Below are 24,579 nucleotides of genomic sequence, written 5' to 3'. Positions count from 1 at the left end.
CATGGTTTATTGTGTTCTTGCCACTTCAATATGGCTGCACGACGTCTCGGGCTGACGCCTACGTTGTAATATTGTGCTTATATGATCCTTGGACAAGATTTGTCCGTAAGTATGGTTGTTGTAAAGAATGTACATATTATGTTAGTAAGTGAAATGTTACATTTTTTGTATGAGACGCTTTTTGTTTATGTTTAGTGAACCTGTATAGCGTGCTAAGCTAATGTTGTTGCTAATGCAATGCTTGTGTACTTTTTTTTTGTAGTTTTACAACGGTCTAAAGAGGACAATGGTTTGAGGCCATTTTATTAATAAATCAGATGAAAAAGGAAGAAGCCTGATTATTAAGGCGTCGTTCACTAGCTGTCTAGCTTTGGAAAAAGTAGACGCTTCGGAGTGAGGACAGCATAGACAGATTTAAATGACAGTAGAGTGAAATGCCCACTACAGTCCTTATGTACCGTAGGTTGAATGTATATATCCATCTTGTGTCTTATCTTTCCATTCCAACAATTTATTTTACAGAATATACATATAATTTACAGAAAAATATGGCATATTTTATAGATGGTTTGAATTGCGATTAATTGCGATTAATTACAATTAATTAATTTTTAAGATGTAATTAACTCGATTAAAAATTGTAATTGTTTGACAGCCCTAATTTTTTGTCATACAGTAAATTAGCTTAATCAACTGATATTTTTTAAATTGCCTTTCAGCAAGGATGCAACTAAAGGAGGCAGTTACAGTGAGTGCAATTCGTCTCGACCGCAAGTTTTTCCTCCCACCTTTCGATCGCTAATGAAAAGGCAGGTTTGCTGGAGGTCAAAATATCTTTTATTGGCCAAAATAAAAAAGGACAAATTGCCACTATCAACCATTTTTGTTGTTTACATTCGCTTGGAACGCTTTGAGGTCGCAACTGGTACCATCCGAGTGGGATGAGTGCGACTTCCCACCTTCCTCAAATGCAGCAAAAGTGTTGGGGTTGGTTTTTCTATCGTGTCAATAATGGACAATTTATATGAAGAAAATGTTCATTATTTAAAGAAAGGAACATACAACATCAGTACTGATGTTAAAAGCAAGCAAGCAAAAAAAAAAGATACATTAACAAAATATAAAATAAAAAGCCATAAGACATTGAAAGGGTTGAGTCTGACGCAGGGATTAAAACTGATTTTCTAAAAAAACTAGTTTTAAAAATGGACAGTGATGGGCACTGATATTTAATGTCTGAGAAACAGCTGTGCGCACACGTTTGCTCTTTTTTAACTTCACATTTAATTGCTAATAATCATCTCTGTGTGTGATATCATCAATCGCTTTACATTCGCATTTTCAAACAGGCACTTTTAAGCGAATGCTTAACTAATACTCTCAAGAACAACTGTCACCCTTTTAAACAGACATTTTACAGGAGAGCACAGCTCTGGCCGTGCACTCTTCGGCCAATCATGTCGCGAGAATAACCGAACGTCACTGTCAAGCACAGGCCCCCCAAGCAGATTGTGCAATAATTCCTGACTGCGGCCGACAGCCACTACAACAATGCCCAGTTGCTACAAACTATGCCCACGTTGCAACAAACTACGCCCGCATAATGCTACGGTAGATATCACATGTGCAGTCCCTAACAAAAGATTTATCATTTAATGAAGACATTAAGGTCAAATTTTGGCAAGACAAAAGTTTTGTTGCCTACAGAAAGTAGTGTGAAAATTGAACAAAAAAATGTTACATAACATAAGCGAATGAAGTAGTGGTGCTGTGAGATCCAAATTTTTGTATGACTTCCATTGGCTTGAAGGACTGCATCTATGTGGTTCGGCAAGGATTCATACAATTTATTGATGACGTCATCAGGAACATCAAAGAAAGCAGTCTTGCATGTCTCCCAGAGTTCATCAACATTCTTGGGTTTCGCCTTCCATGCTTCCTCTTTCATCCTACCCCAGACATGCTCAATGATGTTCATGTCTGGTGACTGGGCTGGCCAGTCCTAGAGGATCTTAATTAAAGTATGCGATGGAGCGCCATCCTGTTGCAGAATTTGTCCCATTTTATGGTTAGGAATGTAAGAGGCAGCTAAGATTTGTTGATATTTCAGACTATTTATGTTGCCTTCCACCCTGCAGATCTCTCACACACCCCCATACTGGATGTAACCCCAGACCATGATTTTGCCACCACCAAACTTCACTGTTTGTGGCAAAAGGTGGATTTTTCAGATGAATCCTTCATTGAATTACACCACAATCGCCGCAAATATTACAGGAGACCTACTGGAGCCCGCATGGATCCGAGATTCACTCAGAAAACAGTGAAGCTTGTGTCACCCTTTTGGATGGAGTTTTGCCGTCTCATTCGAGCCAAGGGCTAGCCTCACGTCGGGACACCATCCGGAGTCCAACAGCCAGACCGAGCGCCTCAACCAACAGTTGGAGACCGGCCTCCGGTGGTTGGGTATCCCTGAACCCATCCACATGGAGCAACCACCTGGTCTGGGTGGAATACTCCCACAATACGATTCCGACCTCAGCCACAGGTATGTCACCCTTCAAGTGCATCCATGGCTACGATCCGCCTTTGTCGCGTCTGCCCATGCCTTGGTCCACCGTAGCTGACACATCTGGGAAGCAGCTCGCCAAGTCCTCATCCGTCAAGGAGATCGAGTCAAGAAGGCTGCAGACTGACGCCCAGCACCCGCCTATCAGGCGAGACAGCGAGTGTGGCTAAGCACCCGAAACATTCCCCTCCGGGCCACCTGCCGGAAGTTGGCCCTCTGTTTCGTGGGTCCGTTTCCCGTATACAAGCTTGTATTCCCAGGAGCGGTGCGCCTACGTCTTCCACGCTTCCTGAGGGTCCACCCCACTTTCCATGTCAGCCAAGTCAAGCCTGTGGTGGAGAGCTCCATGGTGCCTACGCCACCCTCTCCACCTCCTCTGGACATCGACGGCGGCCCTGCCTATAAAGTCAAGAGACTTTTGGCGGTGCGACCCCGAGGTCGTGGCAGCCGGTCCTAGTGGGGTGGGGTGGGGGGGTGGGGTTCTGTCATGCCACGTCGCTTCCTGTTTTATTTTGAAGGCTTCACCCTCTTCATAGTTGCGTACTTGCCCTTCCTCTTGTCACCTAATCACCTATTGTTTCCACCTGTTCCCTATTACCTTGTGTGTATATAATGCCCTGGTTTCCCTTGACTTGTGCAGAAGTGTCTTTCTTCCCAGGTCAGCCACATCAGCCTCTCGCCGTAGTCTATCATAGTTATCCTGCATATTATCCTCCATTTGGAGCGCTTTGTGTTTGAACATTTGTTTATTCTAGCCATCTTGACTTTTTCCTCCATTTGGAGCGTTTTGTGTTTTTGCCTTTCCTCCCTTTTGGAGTGACTTTTTGTTTGAACTTTTGATCGTGGTTGCCCTGATTTATTCCTGCATTTGGGGCGCTTTATGTTGGTATTTTCCCTCATCCCCGCATGTCAGCGGAACAACCTCTGTTTTCTAAATAATAGTTTTGCCTGAACCTCCGCAGCTGAGTCCGCCTCGTTGTCTCGGCCTGACAGAATCTTTGCTGAACCGCATGGATGCAGTCCTTCAAGCCCATGGAAGTCATACAAAATATTAAATTTGCATCTCACAGCACCACGACTTAATTCACTTATGTTATGTAACATATTTTTGTATTTGAAGTACATTTTTTGTTTAATTTTCACACTACTTTCTGTAGGCGACAAAACCTTTGTCTTGCCAAAATTTGACCTTAATGTCTTCATTAAATGATAAATCTTTTTTCAGTGAAACAAATATATTTTTGTACATTCAACATCATTTGGGAGGGTCTTAGCTTTCATATAAGCCATTTCTGAAACCAATTGAATAATTAAAAGTCAGGTTATTAGTAGAGCTGTCAAAATTATCGTGGTAACAGGCGGTAATTAATTCTTCACGTTAAAATATTTGATGCAATTAACGCACATGCCCCGCTCAAACAGATTAAAATGACAGCAATGTACACTTGTTACTTGTGTTTTTTGGAGTTTTGTCGCCCTCTGCTGGCGCTTGGGTGCAACTGATTTTATGGGCTTAAGCACCCATGAGCATTGTGTAATTATTGACATGAACAATGACTGGCTACTAGTTTATTTTTTGATTGAAAATTTTACAAATTTTATCAACACGAAAACATTAAGAGGGGTTTTAATATAAAATTTCTAACTTGTACTAACATTTATCTTTTAAGAACTACAAGTCTTTCTATCCATGGATCGCTTTAATAGAATGTTAATAATGTTAATGCCATCTTGTTGATTTATTGTTATAATAATTAAATACAGTACTTATGTACTGTATGTTGAATGTATATATCCATCTTGTCTTATCTTTCCATTCCAACAATAATTTACAGAAAAATATGGCATTTTATAGATGGTTTGAATTGCGATTAATTACGATTAATTAATTTTTAAGCTGTAATTAACTCGATTAAAATTTTTAATCGTTTGACAGCCCTAGTTATTAGCAATTGTTTCTACAAAAGGACAAGCGACAAGACTTTTGTCAGGGACTGTATATATAACTAGATGCGAAATGACAGACTCGCCGACTTTAGTAAACAGGCACCATGTTAAAGCAGAAGACTTATCAGGAAGGCTCTGTTGTAGTGAACCTTCCTTGCGAACTTAAGTAACTTTTTTATCTAAAATACTTCTAAATCGGCAACATCTTGACTTGAATCTATCTTTAAATGATGAAGTTTTCTTTCTCATGTCGAAAGTAGACGGAAGGGAAATAATGCAATAACAGGAGGAATTTTAACAACTTCAACGGTTGATTCACAACATTAAATGACTTCCAAACATAGCAAAGGTTACAATCTAGTTATCGCAATATCCGCAATACCCCTGTGTCTAGTTAAATTTAGGGTACAGAATTGGGCTTGGGCACATTGTCACAAAACACTCGTTAATTTGCCCCTTCCAGGCAAAATTAATTAGACATTTAGCACTTTCAGTGGCAGCCAATGAGTTAACATAGCTACTATTCTTGTGCATTTTTTTGGTCTAATGGAACATTTTGGTTGTTAAGTCCCTTATTAAACAGTGACATATTTTTAAAACGATATATCAATTCTTGGCGGGAGCATATCGATAATCTATTGTGCTACAAAGTATTGTGATATATAGCCATATCGATACATTGTCACAACCCTAATGGACTGTGTCTATGGTCACGTGGTAGCTACACTACCGGCACATACAGGGTGAAAATAAATGATATTATTAATAATCACAAACTGGATCCGTAATGTGCGAGGCTAAATATAGTCTGTGGTTTAAGTGATACTCTGACACAAGGGCAGGTGCTGTGCACTGGCTCCATCTGAAAGCTTAACAAACAAGAATTAACTGAGCCATTTCAATGTTCTGGAAGTCAGAAATGTAGCACATGGCCACATTATAGAAAAAGTCAAATTTGGACTTCAAGTCTGGTAGCATGGTGGGTCACTGGTTAGTGAATCGCCTCACATTTCTATGACGAAAGGTTCGAACCCGGACTGCGTTTGGCTGTCAAAAGGTTTCCAGTGTCCCCCACCTCTTGCCCATAGTCAGCTGGAATGGGCTCCAGCACCCTGACTAAACTCTTGAGTATAAACAATAACACTAATAAATTAATAATGAATGGACTTCAAAGAGAAAGAGGCTCAAACTAACTGCTGATCAAATAGGATGGATTCAGTCACTGTAGCTTTGCAGTAGAGATGTCCCGATCCGATATTTGGATCGGACGCCGATATGGGCAAAAAAATGCGCATCGGTATCGGATCAGCCAAAACAGAAAAATTCCGATCCAGACTTCCGATCCAGTTTTTTTTTTAAAGTCCGGTCCGGGTTTTCCAGCGCACCGATTTGCATAATCCATTCCAGTTTTTGCTTCGGTTCCCCTAAAATCCAGTCCGCATTTTACGGCACACCTTCAACACACTATTTACATTACCGTCTCCCAATTTACCGAGAGACTTTATCATTAAAAATGTCAGCTGTGTGGGATCATTTCACCTTAAAGGACGACAAAGACGAAGAGGCAGAGTGCAACATATGCCACAATAAAGTCAAGCGTGGTGGTAAAGCTGTAAGAAGTTTTAATACAACCAACCTAATCAAGCATTTAGCGAAATACCACCACAAACAATATAAGGTGTATGTTGAGAAAACCGAAGACAAAAAGAAAGGTCCTACGCAACTAACACTGGCAGAAACTTTTGCTATGCGTGACAAATTGGCACTCGACAGTCCCAAAGCCCAGGGAATAACAAGAGTCATTGCCGAAGAATTCATGCTGGATGACGAGCCATTATCTCTCGTGAGTAAAGACGCACCATCCAACACTTAGAACCACGGTACAACATGCCCAGCCGTCATTACATCCTTGAGCGATTCGGCAGTGGAAGATTCGAGAACGATTCACAAACATCCAATTTCCGATTATTGAAATATGTCAAGTAAAGCGGAACTAATACACAGCGCGGTCTTCGGGACGCAATGAGAAACGGACCGCATTGCATCCCGAGAGTAAACATCATGCTTGCCATTGACCCGGGTAATGCCAATGCTCAACTCACGGCTTTAGCTCAACTCATGCCTCTGGATAGAAAACACAAGAATACCTGACTGCTGCTGACAGCCGCTACAAACTACGTCAACATCATTTTACTGTAGATAATAGATATCATATGTATATAGAACTAGATGCAAGATGACAGACTCAACGTCGTTAGCAACATTGAAGGATTGAAAACTAGTTGTGTTAGTAAACAGCCGCCATCTTAAAGCAGGAGACTTCCCTAGTAGGCTATTGTGAACCTTGCAAGCGAACCTAATTAACTTTTAATCTAAAATACTCCTAAATCGGCAAAATCATGACTTGAATCTATCTTCAAAACAGTTTTAAAACTTTCACATGTCGAAAGGGAAATTATGGAATAACGGGAGCAATTTTAACAACTTTAACAGTTGATTCGCAAAATTTAATGAATTGAATGTAGTTTAAAGCTGTTGATACAGAATGGGGACTTGCGTATTTTATTTACTGTTTTAAAATGTTAACTTGATACTGAAATAATCGTTTATTTAAAACTGAGAGGCTTTTTATACAATTTTTGTAATAATGCACGAAACATTAAAAGCATCTAATAGCTTGGGGGGTTTGTGGGATTTTCCACTGAGGTTGTTGGTGTGTTTTGCTTTTTTAGGACAGTTTACAATATTATTTGCACATTTTACTGACTGACTATGCCATTTCTGAGTTTCTTGTTACCAACCGTTGTGTGTTATTCAAACTCGCCTAATTCAGCTGGCTAGTTGTTATCAAGAGTACTAAAACCTTTTTCAACATGAGTCTGACAACTAAGTAAGGAGGCTAAATAACTTTAAACTTTAACACATGCTCAGATAGGCCGGTATCGGTATCGGCCAGTATCGGTATCGGATAGGAAGTGCAAAACACTATCGGTATCGGATCGGAAGTGCAAAAACCTGGATCGGGACATCCCTACTTTGCAGTATGAATGCAGTGGCAACTTTGTTAATGATATAGCAAAGGCCAATGTAACCACGGCACATTTACTGTATTGGCCCGAATATAAGACGGTGTTTTTTTTGCATTGAAATAAGACTGAAAAGTGGGGGTCGTCTTATATTCGCGGTCTAGACATTATACCCATTCACGACGCTAGATGGCGCCAGATATCATTGAAGCGATGTTCTGTCATGACAGATCTCAGCTACTCTCAAGTTTAACCAGTTTGCATTATTGTATTGCAATGTTTTTCCTTATTCAGATTTGTTTCAGGACTACAGTTACAGTTAGACTTCACTTTGATGGTTAATGCAGTTATTGCAATTTTGTTGTTTTATCACAATAGATTTGTTTATTTACCTTTCATAAACCAGAAGCCATTCATTTACGAATGTGATTGCACTTTAGTTTACATGTTAAAATGTTCAGATATTAAGATTTGAATGAGGCAAAATAACATGCTTTTTTTCTCTCAAGTATGTTGTTATAATCATTTGTTTCAGATGTACTGTAATTATTTTCTGTATAAAAAATAATTTGGTGTTCAAAAAGTCTTTTTTCAAACTTAAGTCTTGAAAAAGAGGGGTTCGTCTTATAATCAGGGCCGTCTTATATTCGGGCAAATACGGTAATAAATATCAGTGGAAACTGATTGCGCTACACAAGCCCTTTATTATGCTTCTTGTTAACACTTGTGTATGTAAATCTGATGTTGGTAGATTGTTTTCTTCTTGAAGATGAAATGCATGTGTGGCAGCTTTGTATTTTTTAAAAATTTTTTTTTACATAGCGTTTTGACAGTTGCCATCATATTGTCGGAATCAAAGCAACGTGTATAGCGGAACAGCGTTCCGGTCCTGAATCTTTTACCGGAACTGCATTCCTGACCTGAATCTTATACCGGAACTGCGTTCCTGACCGTTCTGGCCCACTTTCACCCCTGTTTGAAGCGCTGGCAGATAATTTCACTTATTTCTAATAGATTTACATTGAGAACAAGGGAATTTAACTAGTTTTAAGGAGGTGTGTTTTTGCAGTGTAGTAATGTTATATATGTTAGGAATGGCTTACTTTTAAACGCATTTTTGTGCAACTTAGGTATTTACTCTGGCAGTAATTGTTGCCCAAATTTTACCATTACACAATGTCAGACAATATGTCATTGTTAAAATGTTGGCATTTACTACTTGTTCACATTTGATGTGGAAAAAAAGAGCAATAAATTCTTTTTTTGCACTTGTGTATGGTTTAAAATTTTACATATATCTTTTAATGGAATTATCGGTGTGACATTATCGGTCATCGGCTGGAACGAGGAAGAAATTATCGGTATCGGTTGAAAAATGTATTAGTGTACATCACTAGCTCAAACAAAAACGTACAGCCTTATGTTGGCCTTAACGAGGAGCAGCTGGATTCAGCCATGTTATACAAGTTATGTCATAATCAATGCTGCCGCCAGAGAGAAATGTATCCTTCCAAATCAATAAAACTATCCCGTATTTTTCGCACTATACGCCCGAAAAAACCCGAAATGTTATATTTTACCTGTAGGCACAAGCCCGAAAAAAGAAATTTTATGTTTTATTTGTGAGAACTCAAGAGAAGGAGGAAATGCGGGGATGCGATGCGTGGTTGCATTTTGTGTGATCACGTTTGTGACGATGCCGGTGCATATATGCATAATGATAACAAATTAAAGCCTGTCTTTTGTAATGAATTCTCCCAGTTAAACAAGACTGTAAGATGAATATTCAATAAGCATTTATATCTTTTATATTTGCGTTTCTGTTCTAACTGGCGGATAGTGGATTTTACATTTATTTTAATCTCCTCGAGTTTGCAGAAAAAAAACTCGAGTTTTCTCAGTGTTTATTAAATAGTCTACATATTTTTATGGTCATTAGAAATGCATTTACACAACGAAACAACGCTAAAAAAGTTTGTTAAATACATTTCTCCTATGAGGCCAAAGCGCCACATACGTTTACATTCTGCGCAGCCGACACAGGTTTCCGTATAGCAACTTCAACAATGAATTTGAATCCTTTCCAAATCCTACTCCTACCGCGGTTGTTTGCTTTTCAATTCCCCTCCCTTTAGTTTTTTTTTCACTCCTATAGCTGCTCCATATCGAAAAGGAAATACCAGGATGCTCGGGGTGGGCATGGAAGATTGAAAAAAGAGCGGGGCCACTGGGTTCACGTGCGCAGGCATGCACAGCGCCTTCTCTGTTTTTTTTTTCCCTCTGTATTTTTTATTGATTTTCCAACAAATAATTCACACCGTCAAAAACAATACCACAAAAAACACACCAGAACACACAAAAAAAAAAAAACAACAACAAAAAAAACAAAAAAAAAACGAACAAGCAATTGTTCCTCTACCATTATTAAGCTCCAGCTTCACCTCTTTTTTTTTTTTCTTCCTCCTCCTTCTTCCCCTTTTATCCTCCATAACACAGAATCACAGTTCACAGTTTGATCCAGTGGCCCTCATGTTAGTTTCCTCTTTTTGACATAACTCATAAAAGGTGTCCACATCTCCTCAAAAGTCTGTTGTTTGCCCTTCAAAATGTATGTCATGCGTTCTAGAGGCATTATTGACAACATGTGATTCATCCACTGTTTGGTAGAGGGTCCACAATTCGATTTCCATACCAGTGCAATGTATTTCTTCGCCATTGTTAAACCAAGATTAATAAGTGTCTGTTCATGTTTGCTAAAATTATGTTCTTCTGGAAACAGTCCCAAGGAAAAAAAACTTTGGTCCAATTGGAATGTCTTTTAAAATCACTTCCTCCAACATCTTTTTTACCTCGTGCCTTTAGGGTACCTTTTTCTCTTGTATTTAAAGCAGGTATCAGGAATGTTTTTATTATATCTCATTAGTTCTACAGGTGTTATGTATGTTCGCATTATCCACTTATATTGAATAAAGGCCCAAGTACACTGCATGCGTGATCATTGCGGTTCCGGTCCGGTTCAGTGTTGACTGCGTGCCGCGCAATCCATCAAAAACAGGCAAATCATACCGGCTGCTGCACGGCTGCGGTCCGCCAACTCCGTCCCCTCGTGAGCTCTCGCGTGATCGCGCGTGATAATGTGCCATTTAAAACAACGACAAACACACGGAGTCTGTAGTATGTACTCATCAGAGAAGCAGAGAGAGAGCACATTTTTGTCCTTGCATATTGTAATTGTAACGTTTGCTAAGCGGAAGTTTGGCCGCGAAAACAACACACGAGCTTCAACGCCTTTTTCCTCTTTTTCTTTATTAACTTCCCGCCACCTCACCAATGCAAAAACAACAACTACAGTGGGGAGAACAAGTATTGATACACTGCCAATGGGTTTTCCCATTGTCAGTGTAACAAATACTTGTTCTCCCCACTGTATTTACACTGACGCTATCTAGTCCACCAATCGGAGCGTCGGGCTGGTGCACCAGCACACCAATGACAGCCCCGCGTTGGTGCATAAATTAACCCACCGATGACAGCCCGGTCGGCACAACACCGGCGACGCTACAATATTTTAGTTGTGTCTCTCTCTTAATTCCAGATTGACTGCATCATGTTGAGATCAGGGCTCCGTGCAGGGGGGCTATTATGCCCTTGGTTGTGTCGGTGCGTTTATATCTTTGTGCACATCTAAAATTTATGGCACATAACATCTCATAGAGTTGTTATAAACAACTGATAAATAATCTGTCATATTTATAAAATGGATAGCGAATTATATACGACACGGACTAAAAAAACAGCGTACTTGAAATTGGTGTCTCAACACTGCAGATTCATGTGCCCAGCGCAAACTGTTGTTTTTTCTATGAATAGTCAAGTGAAATGTAGGAAAGAAAGAGAAACGTCTTGAATAGACCACCAGGTCGAAATTTGTGGGTGTCTCTTTTTTTCTCTTTCGTACTTTTCCCCCTCGACTCTTTATACAAACCGAGATTGTTTGTGCGCGGGGCACGAGAATTTCTGCAGTGGAACCACTTCCAGATACGCTGGTTTGCTTTTTTTTTTTGCTATTTTTTACCGGAGTCGGACGGGAAACGCAACGATCACGCATGCGGTGTACTTGGGCCCTAAGTCTCAGCCTTGCGTTCATGCATTTAGTTTGAGCATTCACACACAACTAAGCCCAATCCTTTTCTGTTATATCCTCAACCAAATTATGACTTCATGCCCTCATTTTGTCCTTTGAGTTTTCAGGAGAGTTACACGTTAAAGTTGTATACCACCTCGAGATAGCCCCTCTCCCAAGGATGTCTTTAGTCATTAAATCTTCTAAGAGGGAGAGAGGCGGTTTAAGGAGATCGTTTTAATAAAACTCCTGAGTTGCAAGTATTTAAAAAAATGTTTCCTATCTAGCCCAAATTTCAATCGTAATTGATCAAACGACATCATAACATTGGTGTCAGAAATATAAAAGTCATTAGTTGTTTTAAGTCCCTTTGAGTGCCACAACTTAAATATAGCGTCCGCTCTCCCTGGAACGAACAAATTATTTCCCCAGACTGGGCTAAACTGGGATAACGTATTTGGTTCTTGTAAACATTCTTTTATTTAATGCCATATTTTTATCATGTTTTTCAGGATTGGGTTTTTGGTCTGCTTGAGCAACCTTTTTTTCAAATCAGAGTATAGATATAAAAACACCGGCAACTTAAGACCACGTGACTCCATTTCGACCCTACATGGAGGGTCTTTGTTCAAAAAAATAAAACATAATGGATCTCAGTTGGGCTGCTAGATAGTACCAATTCAGGTTGGGGCATTTGAAGCCCCCTTGGTCAAATGGGAGGTACAGCAGTGTTAATCTCAATCTAGATTTTCTGTTGTTCCATATGAATTTTACGAACTCCTTTCTAAAGGCTGAAATAAATTCTAAATTCTCTGTTTTATCCAAATTATTTATTATATTTATTACATCCATACATTGTTTTAGTATAAGTATATGAATATAGTTATATTTTTAAAAAAGTTAGCGAGAGAGAAGTCGCCCCGACCCGACCGTAAATAATCACACATAAATCGCCCCAGAGTATAAGACGCACCCTTTGCCAAACTATGGATAAAAACTGTGACTTATAGTCCGAATAATACTGTACAAAGCTAAAACAAACCATTACACTGCCACTCTAATTAAACGAATCATCAAAGCAGCAACATTGAATTTGAAGCTTTTTTCTAATCAAATTACTCAATTTAATCAATTATTCGTTCTAGCACGAGTAATATGCTTGCTTGTTCCCTAAGCCTCATTGGATTCTGTACTGGTTTGGATGAAGTAGGAGTGAATCTCCCGCCCAGAATTGATAGCGCTTTAACTTCTCGTTGCAGGTGCACATTTCAAGTGATGTAGAAAGTCGCCTCAATGCTCTAGAAGCGTCTTATACTTCGGCCCACAAACAGGTCGATGAGGCCTTTGCTACAGCATTACAGCTCAAAACATTGGACCTCCCTGCACAGTTGCTATCACTCCACACAGAGATGAAATCCCGCCTGGCTGAGATCCAGCAGACTACTGTTTCTGCAGAGCAGATAAACCAGCTGGAGGCAAGGCTTCAGGGGAAGGCAGAAGAGCTTGAGGGGGTCGGGCTCCTGGTGGAGCGCCTCACTGCTTCGGGCGCCAATTTATCTAAGGAGGTTCAAACCGTAATGGAGCGCCTGGAAGAAGTAGAATCCATTCTGGGTGATGCTGCGACTCTGAAGGAGCAGACTGCACAGCTGATAGGCCTGGAGGTCCAGCTGAAGTCGTACCAGAGCGAGATGGCAACTGTCAGGTTGGAGAAATCCGCTTTTTGTGCTGGAGGGGAAATACCTCCCCTCCTCTGACCCATAACATTATGTTTGCTTAGTCAAATCCCCACTAGCTGCAGCTCTGTGTTGCTTTAAGTTGTTCACATTGTGAGAATATGCCAATCTATAACAACACAGACCCTGAGTACAGTGGCGGATGAAGTTTTAGTTTAGTTTTAATTTTAGTGAAAAAGATGATTGAGGCCATCTCTAAACCATTAACAAACATATGTAATTTGTTGTTTCAGACTGGTAAGTTTCCAAATAAAATGAAGATAGTCAAGGTAATACCAATATTCAAAACTGGGAACAAGCATTCCTTTACGAATTTTAGACCTGTATCTCTATTACCTCAATTTTCAAAAATATTTGAAAAACTTTTCAGCAATAGACTAGACTCATTCCTAGAAAAACACAACATCCTTGCTGAAAATCAGTATGGGTTTAGGTCAAACAGGTCAACAACTCTGGCAATAATAGAAGCAATAGAATCAATAACAAATGCTATAGATCACAAGAAATATGCTGCTGGAGTATTTTTAGACCTAAAGAAGGCATTCAAAACAATTAATCGTGAGATATTACTTAATAAACTCCAACAATATGGCATTAGAGGAATAGTGCTCGAATGGGTAAAAAGTTATTTTAGGGGGGAGGCAGCAGTTTGTCAAATTAGGTAAGAATTCCTCATCATGTTTGGATGTTGTGTGTGGTGTCCCACAGGGGTCAGTATTGGGCCCCAAATTCTTTCTTTTGTATATACCGTATTTTTCGGACTATAAGTCGCACCTGAGTATAAGTCGCACCAGCCATAAAATGCCCAACGAAGAGGAAAAAAACATATATAAGTCGCACCTGAGTATAAGTCGCATTTTAGGGGGAAATTTACTTGATCAAATCCAACACATAGAACAGATATGTCATCTTGAAAGGCAATTTAAAATAAAAATACAATAGAGAACAACATGTTGAATAAGTGTACAGTATGACAGTGTTACATGATGCATGAGCAACCAAATGCAAACGTGGCCGGTATGTTAACGTAACATAGTTAGTAAGAGTTATTCTGATAACTATAGCATAAATAACATGCTTACAAGTTTACCAAACCATCAGTGTCACTGCAAAACCCCCAAATAACATGAGAACTGATATAATAATGTGTTAATAATTTCATACATAAGTCGCTCCTGAGTATAAGTCGCACTCCGAGCCAAAGTATGAAAAAAAACTGCGACTTATAGTCCGAAAAATATGGTAAATGATATGTGCAAGGTTTCCACGCTACTGCAGTTTGTGCTGTTTGCTGATGACACAAATATTTTTCACTCAGGGGATAACATATTACAATTGCAGGGGGGAATAATAATAAAAATGAACAAATTAAAAATATTGTTTGGTAATAATAAATTATCATTAAATTTAGAGAAGACAAAAATAATATTATTTGGGAACTGTAAAAACGATGCACATTTGAAGATAATAGTAGATGGGATAGAAATTGTGAGAGTACATGAAATCAGGTTTTTGGGGGTAATTATTGATGAAAAATTTAACTGGCAACAACATATCAAACACATACAGGGCAAAATTTCAAGGAATATTGCAATAATAAATAAAGCAAAGTGGGCATTAGATTCCAAATCACTCCGCACTCTATATGGTTCACTAGTCTCTCTTGACTTGCATTACAGTGCCGAAGTATGGGGCAATAATTACAAAACTTCGCTATATTCAGTAAATGTACTGCAGAAAAGAGCATTACGGATCATACACAAAGCTGGTTATTAGGATCATACAAACACACTATTTCATAAGTCAAAATTGCTCAAGCTTTCGGATATCGTACAATACCAAACAGCACAAATAATGTTCAAAGCTATAAGAAATCTATTACCTCAGAATATTCAGCAGTTGTTTACAAACTACGAAAAAAGTTACAATTTACGGGGATATTGGGACTTCAAAGAACCCAGATCTCGGACAACAAGGAAAAGTTTTTGCATATCAGTATGTGGTGAGACTACTGAAGAAATTTCGTGTTGATTTAAAACAATGTATAAATATTGAACAATTTAAGAAACTGTATAAAGATATGATTTTCAAAAGATATAAGGATGATGGAAATATGGATAATAACTAGGGTGTTGTGGTTATTGTGATATGGGACATTGCTGTCATTTATTAATTTATTTATGTTTTCTGGGCTGTTTAATGGACTGGGCTTTTGCAACACTTGTGTATAGGTCATATGCAGGGTTATATGGTGAGATTGTATATGTGTTAAACAAGAATGTATATATTTAAATGTAAGGAATGGAACTCATATGTCAGGACTTAAGGACAAGGGGGTGGGAATAAATAAGTTTTTACTTCTCACTCCTTTTCGAACACTCATATTTTGTTTTTTCTTTTTTTTTTCATTATTGTCACCAATTATCGGTACCTATGTATTAAGTATTCGAAATAAACGTGTTCAATCAATCAATCAAAAAAGTTTTCACTTTTTTTTTTTTTAAGTAAAAGAACAATTATCTAAAAAATACTGAAGCAAAATTACAAAAGTACTTGATTTAAAATTTACTTTAGAAGTAAAAAGTAGTTTAATTTACTACGTTACATTCCACCACTGCCTGAGTATTTGTTAAACATGCTTTAGTATGCAGTTATGATTTTTACACTGAATACTCAACACATTTTGTTCATAGGAAGTAAAAACAAACAAACAAACATGCATTATCTTGCTTCATTCTCAGAGAAACGTTGCTGAAAGAACAATCCGAGGAGTTCAAGCAGGCTGATGTAGAAGAACAGATCAGTGCACTTCAAATGAGTGTCCAGGAGCAGAACTCAGTCAGCCATAGCCTTCACGCTCAACTCAAAGCTCAACTGGACAACCTGCAATTGCAGGTTACGCAGGTAACACGAAACAAAACAGTCTGATGATTGATAGTGGTTACATGATAGGTTTATATGATTATAAGTTAGGTTAGTTGTAGTTCAAAGCCATTTTGTTTTGTGGAGTTATACAGGGTGTCCAAAAAGTCTCTTTACCATTAAAAAAATGTGTTACACATGCAATTTATAGGATTTTTTTTTCAAGTTTGTTTTATCGTATTCAATGTTTCTTAAAGTTTTGTATATAAAATAAACATAATATTAATGAACATACAGTAAGCATATGATAATAAAGTATGTATGTATGAAAGCGCTTTGCCCTCTCATTTTATTGTCAACGTAAACATGCAGATAGAAATATTGTTCAAATGAGGGTGCGGTCCTAAGTGCTTCGAACTATTAACTTATTAAACAATTGAAATGCAAGCCATTGACTAGCCTGCCTGTACACATTATAGTTTAAAAAAAAAAAAAAAAAAAAAAGGAAAGAACTGGTAACAAGCTTTTCATCACAAAATCTGAATGGCCACTGCCAGTTGTTGCAGACGGTTAGCGTTAGCGGTTAGCATTTATGAATGAATTTATTGTCATTGTCATCATCATCATCAGTATTATTGACAGTTACAGAGTGTGGGATGGTTTGGCCAGAAAGGAGAAACATTGACACAGAATATGGAATAATTTGCCCGAAAAAAGACGATGACAGACAAAGGAAGACGGGGAAAAAAGCTAATGCTTATCGATACCCGTCCCCCAACAGCCCGGGACGCACAGTCTAGCATGTTAGTGTTGCATAGTCCATTTTTTTGCTCATATATCTTTCAAAATGTCATTGATTGCCATGGCATTTCGCAATATTGTCCGTTGGTTTGGTGTGGGTCTCATTGTAGAAAATATTTTGTCCAATGAGCTAAGTGTCCAGTCAAGGAGCTCCATCTCACAGCAGGTTAAACACAGCGCTCACGTTGCATTTACAATTAATCTTGGTCAATACCGTAAGCAAATAGCGTCCATGTTTGCATAGCGCTATCTGTTAGCACCTATGTAGCATTAGCATCTATTACATAATTAACCAATTGCTAAACATTTCAACCCAACTCAGGGCACACGTTATTTTCACTTTTATTTATTTATTCATTTACAGGTAGTCCCCGGGTTAAGACGTACTTGACTTACGTGATTTTGACTTTACAACGCCGGAGTCTTGTCTGCCATTTTGTCCCTTTTTTTATTTTTTTTTATAGTCGCGTAAACAATACCTTATTTAACCTCACAGTGTCTTATTTTTTTATAGTCGCGTAAACAATACCTTATTTTACCTCACAGTATCTTATTTTTTACTTTAGTAATACGATGTGTTCTGTCCTTAATGAACACTAGGGTGACCATATTTTGAATTCCAAAAAAGAGGACACTCAGCCCGGCCTCAAGATACTTGAATTTTAGTCGAAGTTCACTCAAAGATATATCATATATTTAATATATTTAAAGTGTGCCCCCTCACTCTGGATGGAAAAATCCAGTTTGAAAAAAAATATATATACATAATATATACATAGAATGCAGACCCATGGAAATGACAATTGTCCTTGACTAATTGTTAATCCCATTCATTTGATATTCTCATTCAATGTTCTAGATTGCACACAAACAATAACCGAAATAAGGTGACAAACTATTCAACCAGCATGTTTCTAAATGTAGCAGTTGAAAACTACGTTTCCCATAATGCCTAGCGTGGTTTTACTGATAGCTAGCTGATGCAAAAATCAAACTTTGCTATAAAAGTTTACAATCATCGGCAGCGCAACGATTCGACACCAAAAGGGATTTTACAGTCATAGCTCCGACATAAGTCAACAGTTGCCATTATATACGTATTTATCGTAAAAAACTTAACAACTGGGCAGGCGTTGTGGCCAAATCGCCAACCCAGTAGATGGCGGTAATGCCTCATGATAGGGGTAAGCTGCCAACAAAAAAAAAAAATACTCCTTCCCTCCCTACTACTAGGAGCCATGTCATTGCAGGCAGGCACTGCCACGCAGTGGCCGGAGGGATTCTCTTCAAATTGGTCCTGTGAAAAATCATAAAAACCGGACATTTTTATGAATTTATGAAACCCGCCCGGACGACGAGGATACTACGTGAAAGTAGGACGTATCCGGGCAAAAGAGGACGTTTGGTCACCCTGATAAACGCAAAGTTGTTCAGGTTGACAGACCGTAAACAAGCCAATTGTGGTTAATGAAGCTTTTACTTCCTTCGTACACGTATGTACAAAACAACACACATTTTAACAATAAAACACTTGACACAAAACAATCGGTGTTCAAACCTTCATATAATCTGGTCAGTCTGTAAATTTAGTAGTTAAGATTAGACTAATTTGCCTAACAAAAGTCGCTAGCTTAAATGCTATGAATGCTAACGTATTTAGAATTCTCATAGCAAATCGCTCACACATAACTCCACAGACTGTAGCTCTAAGCTTAATTACAAATGCATACACAAGCATATATTAGTTGAAACAACTTACAACATTGTGTGGGTCAAATCAGAGCGCAGCTGTCCTTTGTCCTTGTCAGAAGAGTATGTCACTCTCCTCGGTCATACAAGGCGACAGTCCAGTCAGACCCAACACTGCCACCAGAGGGCATTGTATCCTCCATCATAAAACCATATACAATACTTTTGGACTTATTGGATAGTTATTTTGAAATTTAGGGGAACTTAAAGGGTTCATTTTGATTTATGCGGAAATCCGGGTTACGTCGCCAGCGTAAGAACGGAACTCGTTTGTAACCCGGGGATCGCCTGTATTCATTTATTTTCAATTTTGGTAGCTGTGGTCCTCCAAAGAATACTGGCTTTACACCATGAATTTTCTTTTCTTGAAGCTGATAGGAGATGTTGAGGATGCATCAGCACCCATGCAGCAAGCAGAAGGAAAGCCAGCTCCTATTGTCGAGGAAGAGGTTGCCGTTTCAGACAAGGAATTAGCAGAAAAGTCGGACTCATCTCAACCACTAGAGGAAAAATCTGATGAAGAGGCTTACACTGAGCAGACAGAAACACTGTCCTCTCCAGAAACTGTGGAAACCCATGCTAAGCTCTCAGAAGGGGAGGAGCCAGATCTGGGAAAGATTTTTAGTGACGAAGAGTTTTTGGGGGAGTTACTGCAAGATGAGGGCGATGCCAAACCAGAGGAAGAGTATTTTGATGATAATGAGAGAATAATGGCTGCTGAGCAAGGCGAATTGGAAGAATCAGAGATTGGCAATGAAGGAGAACACTAAGACAAATGTGAGAAAATAAGAAAAGCAAATGATAGTCACCAGAGGTGGGTTATAACGTGCTACATTTTGTCTGTTATGTTTACTTTTTTTTTTTTAACGACACCATACTGTTCACTTTTACTTGAATAGATTGGTGAGGAAGAAACGCTATATGTTTTCCGCAATTATGGGCTACACTAGTCGTTACATTTTTCTTGTTTATTCTACATTTTTTACCTTAGTTTTGCCAGAGATGCCCACAATGACTCTGCCTGTTTCAACAATGAGACGTCGCAACAATAACTAAATGGCTCCATTATACCAGTCACACATAAAAATACAGTGACATGACCAAACACAATCTTGCAGTCGGAAGTCCTATGATCATGCTGGACTGATCAATCATGTGGCGTATTCAACGCACCGTAATCAATAAACTACCGTATTGGCCCGAATATAAGGCTACGTTCATACTACAGGTCTTAATGCACAAATCCGATTTTTTTGTCATATCTGTTTTTTTGGCGTGCCCGTTCAGACTGCCTTTGTCTATTGAGACCTTTCAAGTACTACGCATGCGCACTAATTCGCAGTCCGACACGCGCTGAGCAAGATGACCCGCATGCGAAGAAGCATCAAAACAAAAAACCACACATGTTGTCATCCGTCATTCCAGGGATATCATATTTTGCTTTTTAAAAAGAGGACACAAATAACAGACATAAATAATCCCAGTTTAGGTTTATATTCAAAGTATATGGATCGATAGCATGCACGCACTGTCCGTGCATGTCACACACATAAGCGCAGTTTGCCCCGACTCTCGGCCGTGTAAGCAATGTTGAAATATTGCTTATATGGAGCAGACAAAAAACCGATCATTCTCAGGCTTATCCTCAACCCATTTTTATTTTTCTTTATGACTGTTGTCAAGTCCGAACATTCCTAAAAAGCCGTGTTCAAGGCAAGCTAGGCGCTAATAACGCACAGCTGCACTGCTACCATGGCGTCTCTCTCGCTTTTTGATGACGTAATTGCTGCATGAATTCCGATTTGAGAGACTGGACAGTACAGACCGCCGCGACAGTCTGGAAAAATGTGGCCCAGATCGGATTTGAACCACATACGAAAGTGACCCAGATCGGATTTTAAATGGTCAGGCTCTATGCGACTTGTCACGTTCAGACCGTCAAGTTAATGCCTCACTCGAGTCGGAAAAACACGAAAAAATCGGATTCGTGCATTAAGACCTGTAGTATGAACGTAGCCTAAGACGGCCCTGATTATAAGACGGCCATCTCTTTTTCAAGACTCAATTTTGAAACTAGGCCTGCAAGCAGGACTGAATGGGCCCTCGCAATCTAGCGCAACTCGGACGTCTCGCAACTCAGACAGTGTGCAGGTCAGGGTGGTGGCAGATCGTCCTCTCTAATCATCTCATTAGAACCTAACATGCTCGAAAGTCGCCTCTTTACATTCACACACCTAAGAGCTAAAAACCCCTATTGGAGAGACTACTACAAAAAAGGAGCGAATAAAGGGTCGTCACGGCAACAGACAGAGACATGTGGACATGGGTCGTAAAATAAGTATTTCAAAAGGTCTTGAAACTACAATGACCAACCTGAAAAGAACTGGACATATATTAGAAAAATGAGTGACTTTCTATTGCCCCTAGTTGGCGCTGTAGGGTTGATGCAAATGACCCCTACAGGACCCTTCAGAGTATGACTCAACCATCACGAGATGTTTGGCGCAGATATTTTGTAGAAATTATGACTGTTCAAAACTTGTGGTGAGACGAAATGGCTTCACTCATTTTCACTTCTCCTGTTGGACTCTTCTGCTTCAACCAAACCTCAGTATTTTTCATCAGGCACCTAAACACATGTCTTATGGCTCCCCGATGCAGGTTTCAGGTGAATATATTTTTTCCTTGGAGGAGGAGCCTGTTTAGTAAAAAAAGGCATTTCCTGTTCCCACTAGGGGGCGCTAGGCCTAATGGGTAATGTTTCAATGCACTCGTGTTAAGGGTGGGATCCCGCACATACATGCCAGATATGAAAAAGATTGAACGTTGTGTCAAGGAGCTATTAGTCTTTTACTGAATTTGTCATTTTGCCGAAAAAATGGCCAACTTTGGGACCACGCCCAGGTCAGACCCGTGAATGAAAACGCACCATTTTAAAAACTTAAGATCTTATATGTCTCCTGAACAGTCTCACCAATTTTGAAGATGATCCAACTAACTCCCTCGGCGAAAAGGTCTCAAATGTGCACCCTGTAAATCGATAAAAATTTCATATTCGATCCAAAATAACCGATTTCCTGTTGGGTTTGGAATATGGGTGTAAATGCTTTTTTGGAGCGGTTATGGACAAGGTATAGACTCCCCAAATTTTGTCGCTCTACGCTGACAGACCCTAATGTTATAGGCCAATTTTTAAATTTCAAGGGGGCGCCACTGAGCCATTTTGTTACATATTTTTGCAAAGTTGCAAAATTATCAAAATGTACAATTTTCCGCACGTATGTGCAAATTTTGGTGACTTTTCGTGCATGTTCAGGCCTCCAAATTGGCCGTTTTCATTTGCCCTGAAAAAAAAAAAAAAAAAAAAAAAAAAAAAATCCTTTACAAAACAATAGGGCCTTCGCACGCTTAGTGCTTGGGCCCTAAAAATACTTTTTGAACAACAAATTAATTTTTATACAAAAAATTATTACAGTACATCCGAAACAAATGATTATAACAATATATTTGACAGAAAAAGCATGTTATTTCGCCTCATTCAAATCTTAATATCTGAACATTTAAATATGTAAACTAAAGTGCAATCACATTAGTAAATGGATGCCTTCTGGTTTTTGAAATGTAAATAAACCAATCTATTGTGATAATACAACAAAATTGCTCAAAAGTTACTCATTGCTTGAGTATTCTTTTCATTGATTACTCTTTTTTTTTTTTTTTACTTTTTTTGGGGGGGGGGGGTAACTACTTTTACTTGAGTAATATTATTTTAAAGTAACGGTAATCTTACTTGAGTCAAATTTTTGACTAATCTACCCACCTCTGATAGTAACCTTATTTAAACTAGTCAAAGTGATTGATTGCAGCATCGCTTCACTGCTAATATATCTCCTTCTTTTTGTGTTCCACCAGTGGGGAAGAACTCCTTCAGTCTCCAGTGACAGTATGACAAAAATTCAGTAGAGGCTTCAGTGCTTGCGCTGTGTGCAGCATACATTAGTTGACAAGGGTGCTCTCTGAAAGAAAGCTAGTTGGCAAATTCAGCTACAAAACTTAAGATTTCAGGTTTATCTCACAATAAGCTCACAAAACTCCAAAGCCTTATTCAGTGAACGCCTTTCTGTCTTTCAACTGAGTATTTTCCACTTCCTTTGATATCTGACTTGTGCACTGTCTGCACAATAAATAGCATTGTCTTGCTCTTGGATGTAAAAAACATGGCTTCCTATGTCTGCCCTCTGATTGTGTGAGGAGACAAATGAAAGAAAGTCTTTAACTGTTAAGCTTGGGAAAATTGAAAAAGAAACAACTGTGTCATAATTGGCTTAATTAAAAATGTGTAGTCAATCTTTACGTACCGTATTTTCCACACAATAAGGCGCACCTAAAAGCCTTCAATTTTCTCAAAAGTAGACAGTGCGCCTTATAATCCGACGCGCCTTATATATGGATCAATATTGGTTAATCATGGCATGACCTTACGTTTACCACAGCACCATCTAATGGATGCATAACGCAAGCCCAACCACTACTCCTACTGCTGTGTCTTATAATGCGGTGCACCATTTTTAACAGGGGTCCCAAAACTACGGCCCGCGGGCGGATACGGCCCGCCTCCACATTTGGTCAGGCCCCCTGAACAATTTTCTTTTTTTTTTTTTTTTTACCCAATAGTGTTATTTATTTCCTGGCTTTTTTCTGTGAAGAACCCAGAGAGGGTTATTTGGTTATTATCTATTTAATTAATAGTGTTATTATTATTTACTATAATGTAATATATTTTATTTTGGGCTGTCAAACGATTAAAACTTTTAATCAAGGTAATCACAGCTTAAAAATTAATTAATCGTAATTAATCGCAATTCAAACCATCTATAAAATATGCCATATTTTTCTGTAAACTATTCTTAAAATGGAAAGATAAGACACAAGACGGATATATACATTCAACATACTGTACATAAGTACTGTATTTGTTTACTAAAACAATAAATCAACAAGATAGCATTAACATTATTCACATTCTGTTAAAGCGATCCATGGGTAGAAAGACTTGTAGTTCTTAAAAGATAAATGTTAGTACAAGTTATAGAAACTTTATATTAAAACCCCTCTTAATGTTTTCGTTTTTTAATAAAATTTGTAAAATTTTCAAACAAAAAATAAACTAGTAGCCCGCCATTGTTGATGTCAATAATTACACAATGCTCATGGTGCTGAAACCCATAAAATCAGTCGCTCCCAAGCGCCAGCAGAGGGTGACAAAACACTAAAAAACACAAGTAACAAATAGACATGACACTGTGCTGTCATTTTAATCTGTTTGAGTGGGGCATGTGCGTTAAATGCGTGAAATATTTTAATTATAATTAAATGATAATATAGAAAATTAATTACTGCCCGTTAACGCAACAATTTTGACAGCCCTATATAACATATTATATTATCATTTTTATTTTATTTACTTTTGTTCCATGAAGAATTCAGAAAGGGTTATTTGATTGTGGCTTTCTGAAAAACAATACTTTTTTACATTTAGGCACTCCTGCAATCGTCACTTTTTCTGTTACAAACTGACCCGGCCCCTCATCAGAGAAGGAAAAAGTTCACGGGAAAACGTTTGGGGACCCCTGCTATATACAGTGCCTTGCAAAAGTATTCGGCCTCCTTGAACCTTGCAACCTTTCGCCACATTTCAGGCTTCAAACATAAAGATATACAATTTTTAATTTTTTGTCAAGAATCAACAACAAGTGGGACACAATCGTG

The 24,579-nt window shown here is 38.6% G+C and overlaps 1 protein-coding gene across 3 annotated transcripts in view; it reads left to right on the top strand.

Moving 5' to 3' along the window:
* zgc:66479 (uncharacterized protein LOC327541 homolog) overlaps positions 1 to 24,563 on the top strand; it is a 30,017-nt gene extending 5,454 nt beyond the window's left edge. The window contains exons 2-5 of one of the 3 annotated variants that reach the window (XM_057830031.1): positions 12,925 to 13,367; positions 16,140 to 16,302; positions 19,182 to 19,587; positions 22,723 to 24,557. In XM_057830031.1, the coding sequence (XP_057686014.1) occupies positions 12,925 to 13,367; positions 16,140 to 16,302; positions 19,182 to 19,580 (1,005 nt within the window). In that variant the 3' untranslated portion in view covers positions 19,581 to 19,587; positions 22,723 to 24,557. Of the gene's footprint in view, positions 1 to 12,924; positions 13,368 to 16,139; positions 16,303 to 19,181 lie in introns of all 3 variants that reach the window. The other 2 variants (XM_057830032.1, XM_057830030.1) reach the window with 2 other exon arrangements.
* Positions 24,564 to 24,579: the final 16 nt, after the last annotated feature.

This window comes from Corythoichthys intestinalis, chromosome 2, assembly GCF_030265065.1.
Source record: "Corythoichthys intestinalis isolate RoL2023-P3 chromosome 2, ASM3026506v1, whole genome shotgun sequence".
NCBI classification, from domain to species: domain Eukaryota; kingdom Metazoa; phylum Chordata; class Actinopteri; order Syngnathiformes; family Syngnathidae; genus Corythoichthys; species Corythoichthys intestinalis.
The sequence above is the reverse complement of the archived record's forward strand: the minus strand, read 5'-3'. Positions and strand labels throughout refer to the sequence as shown.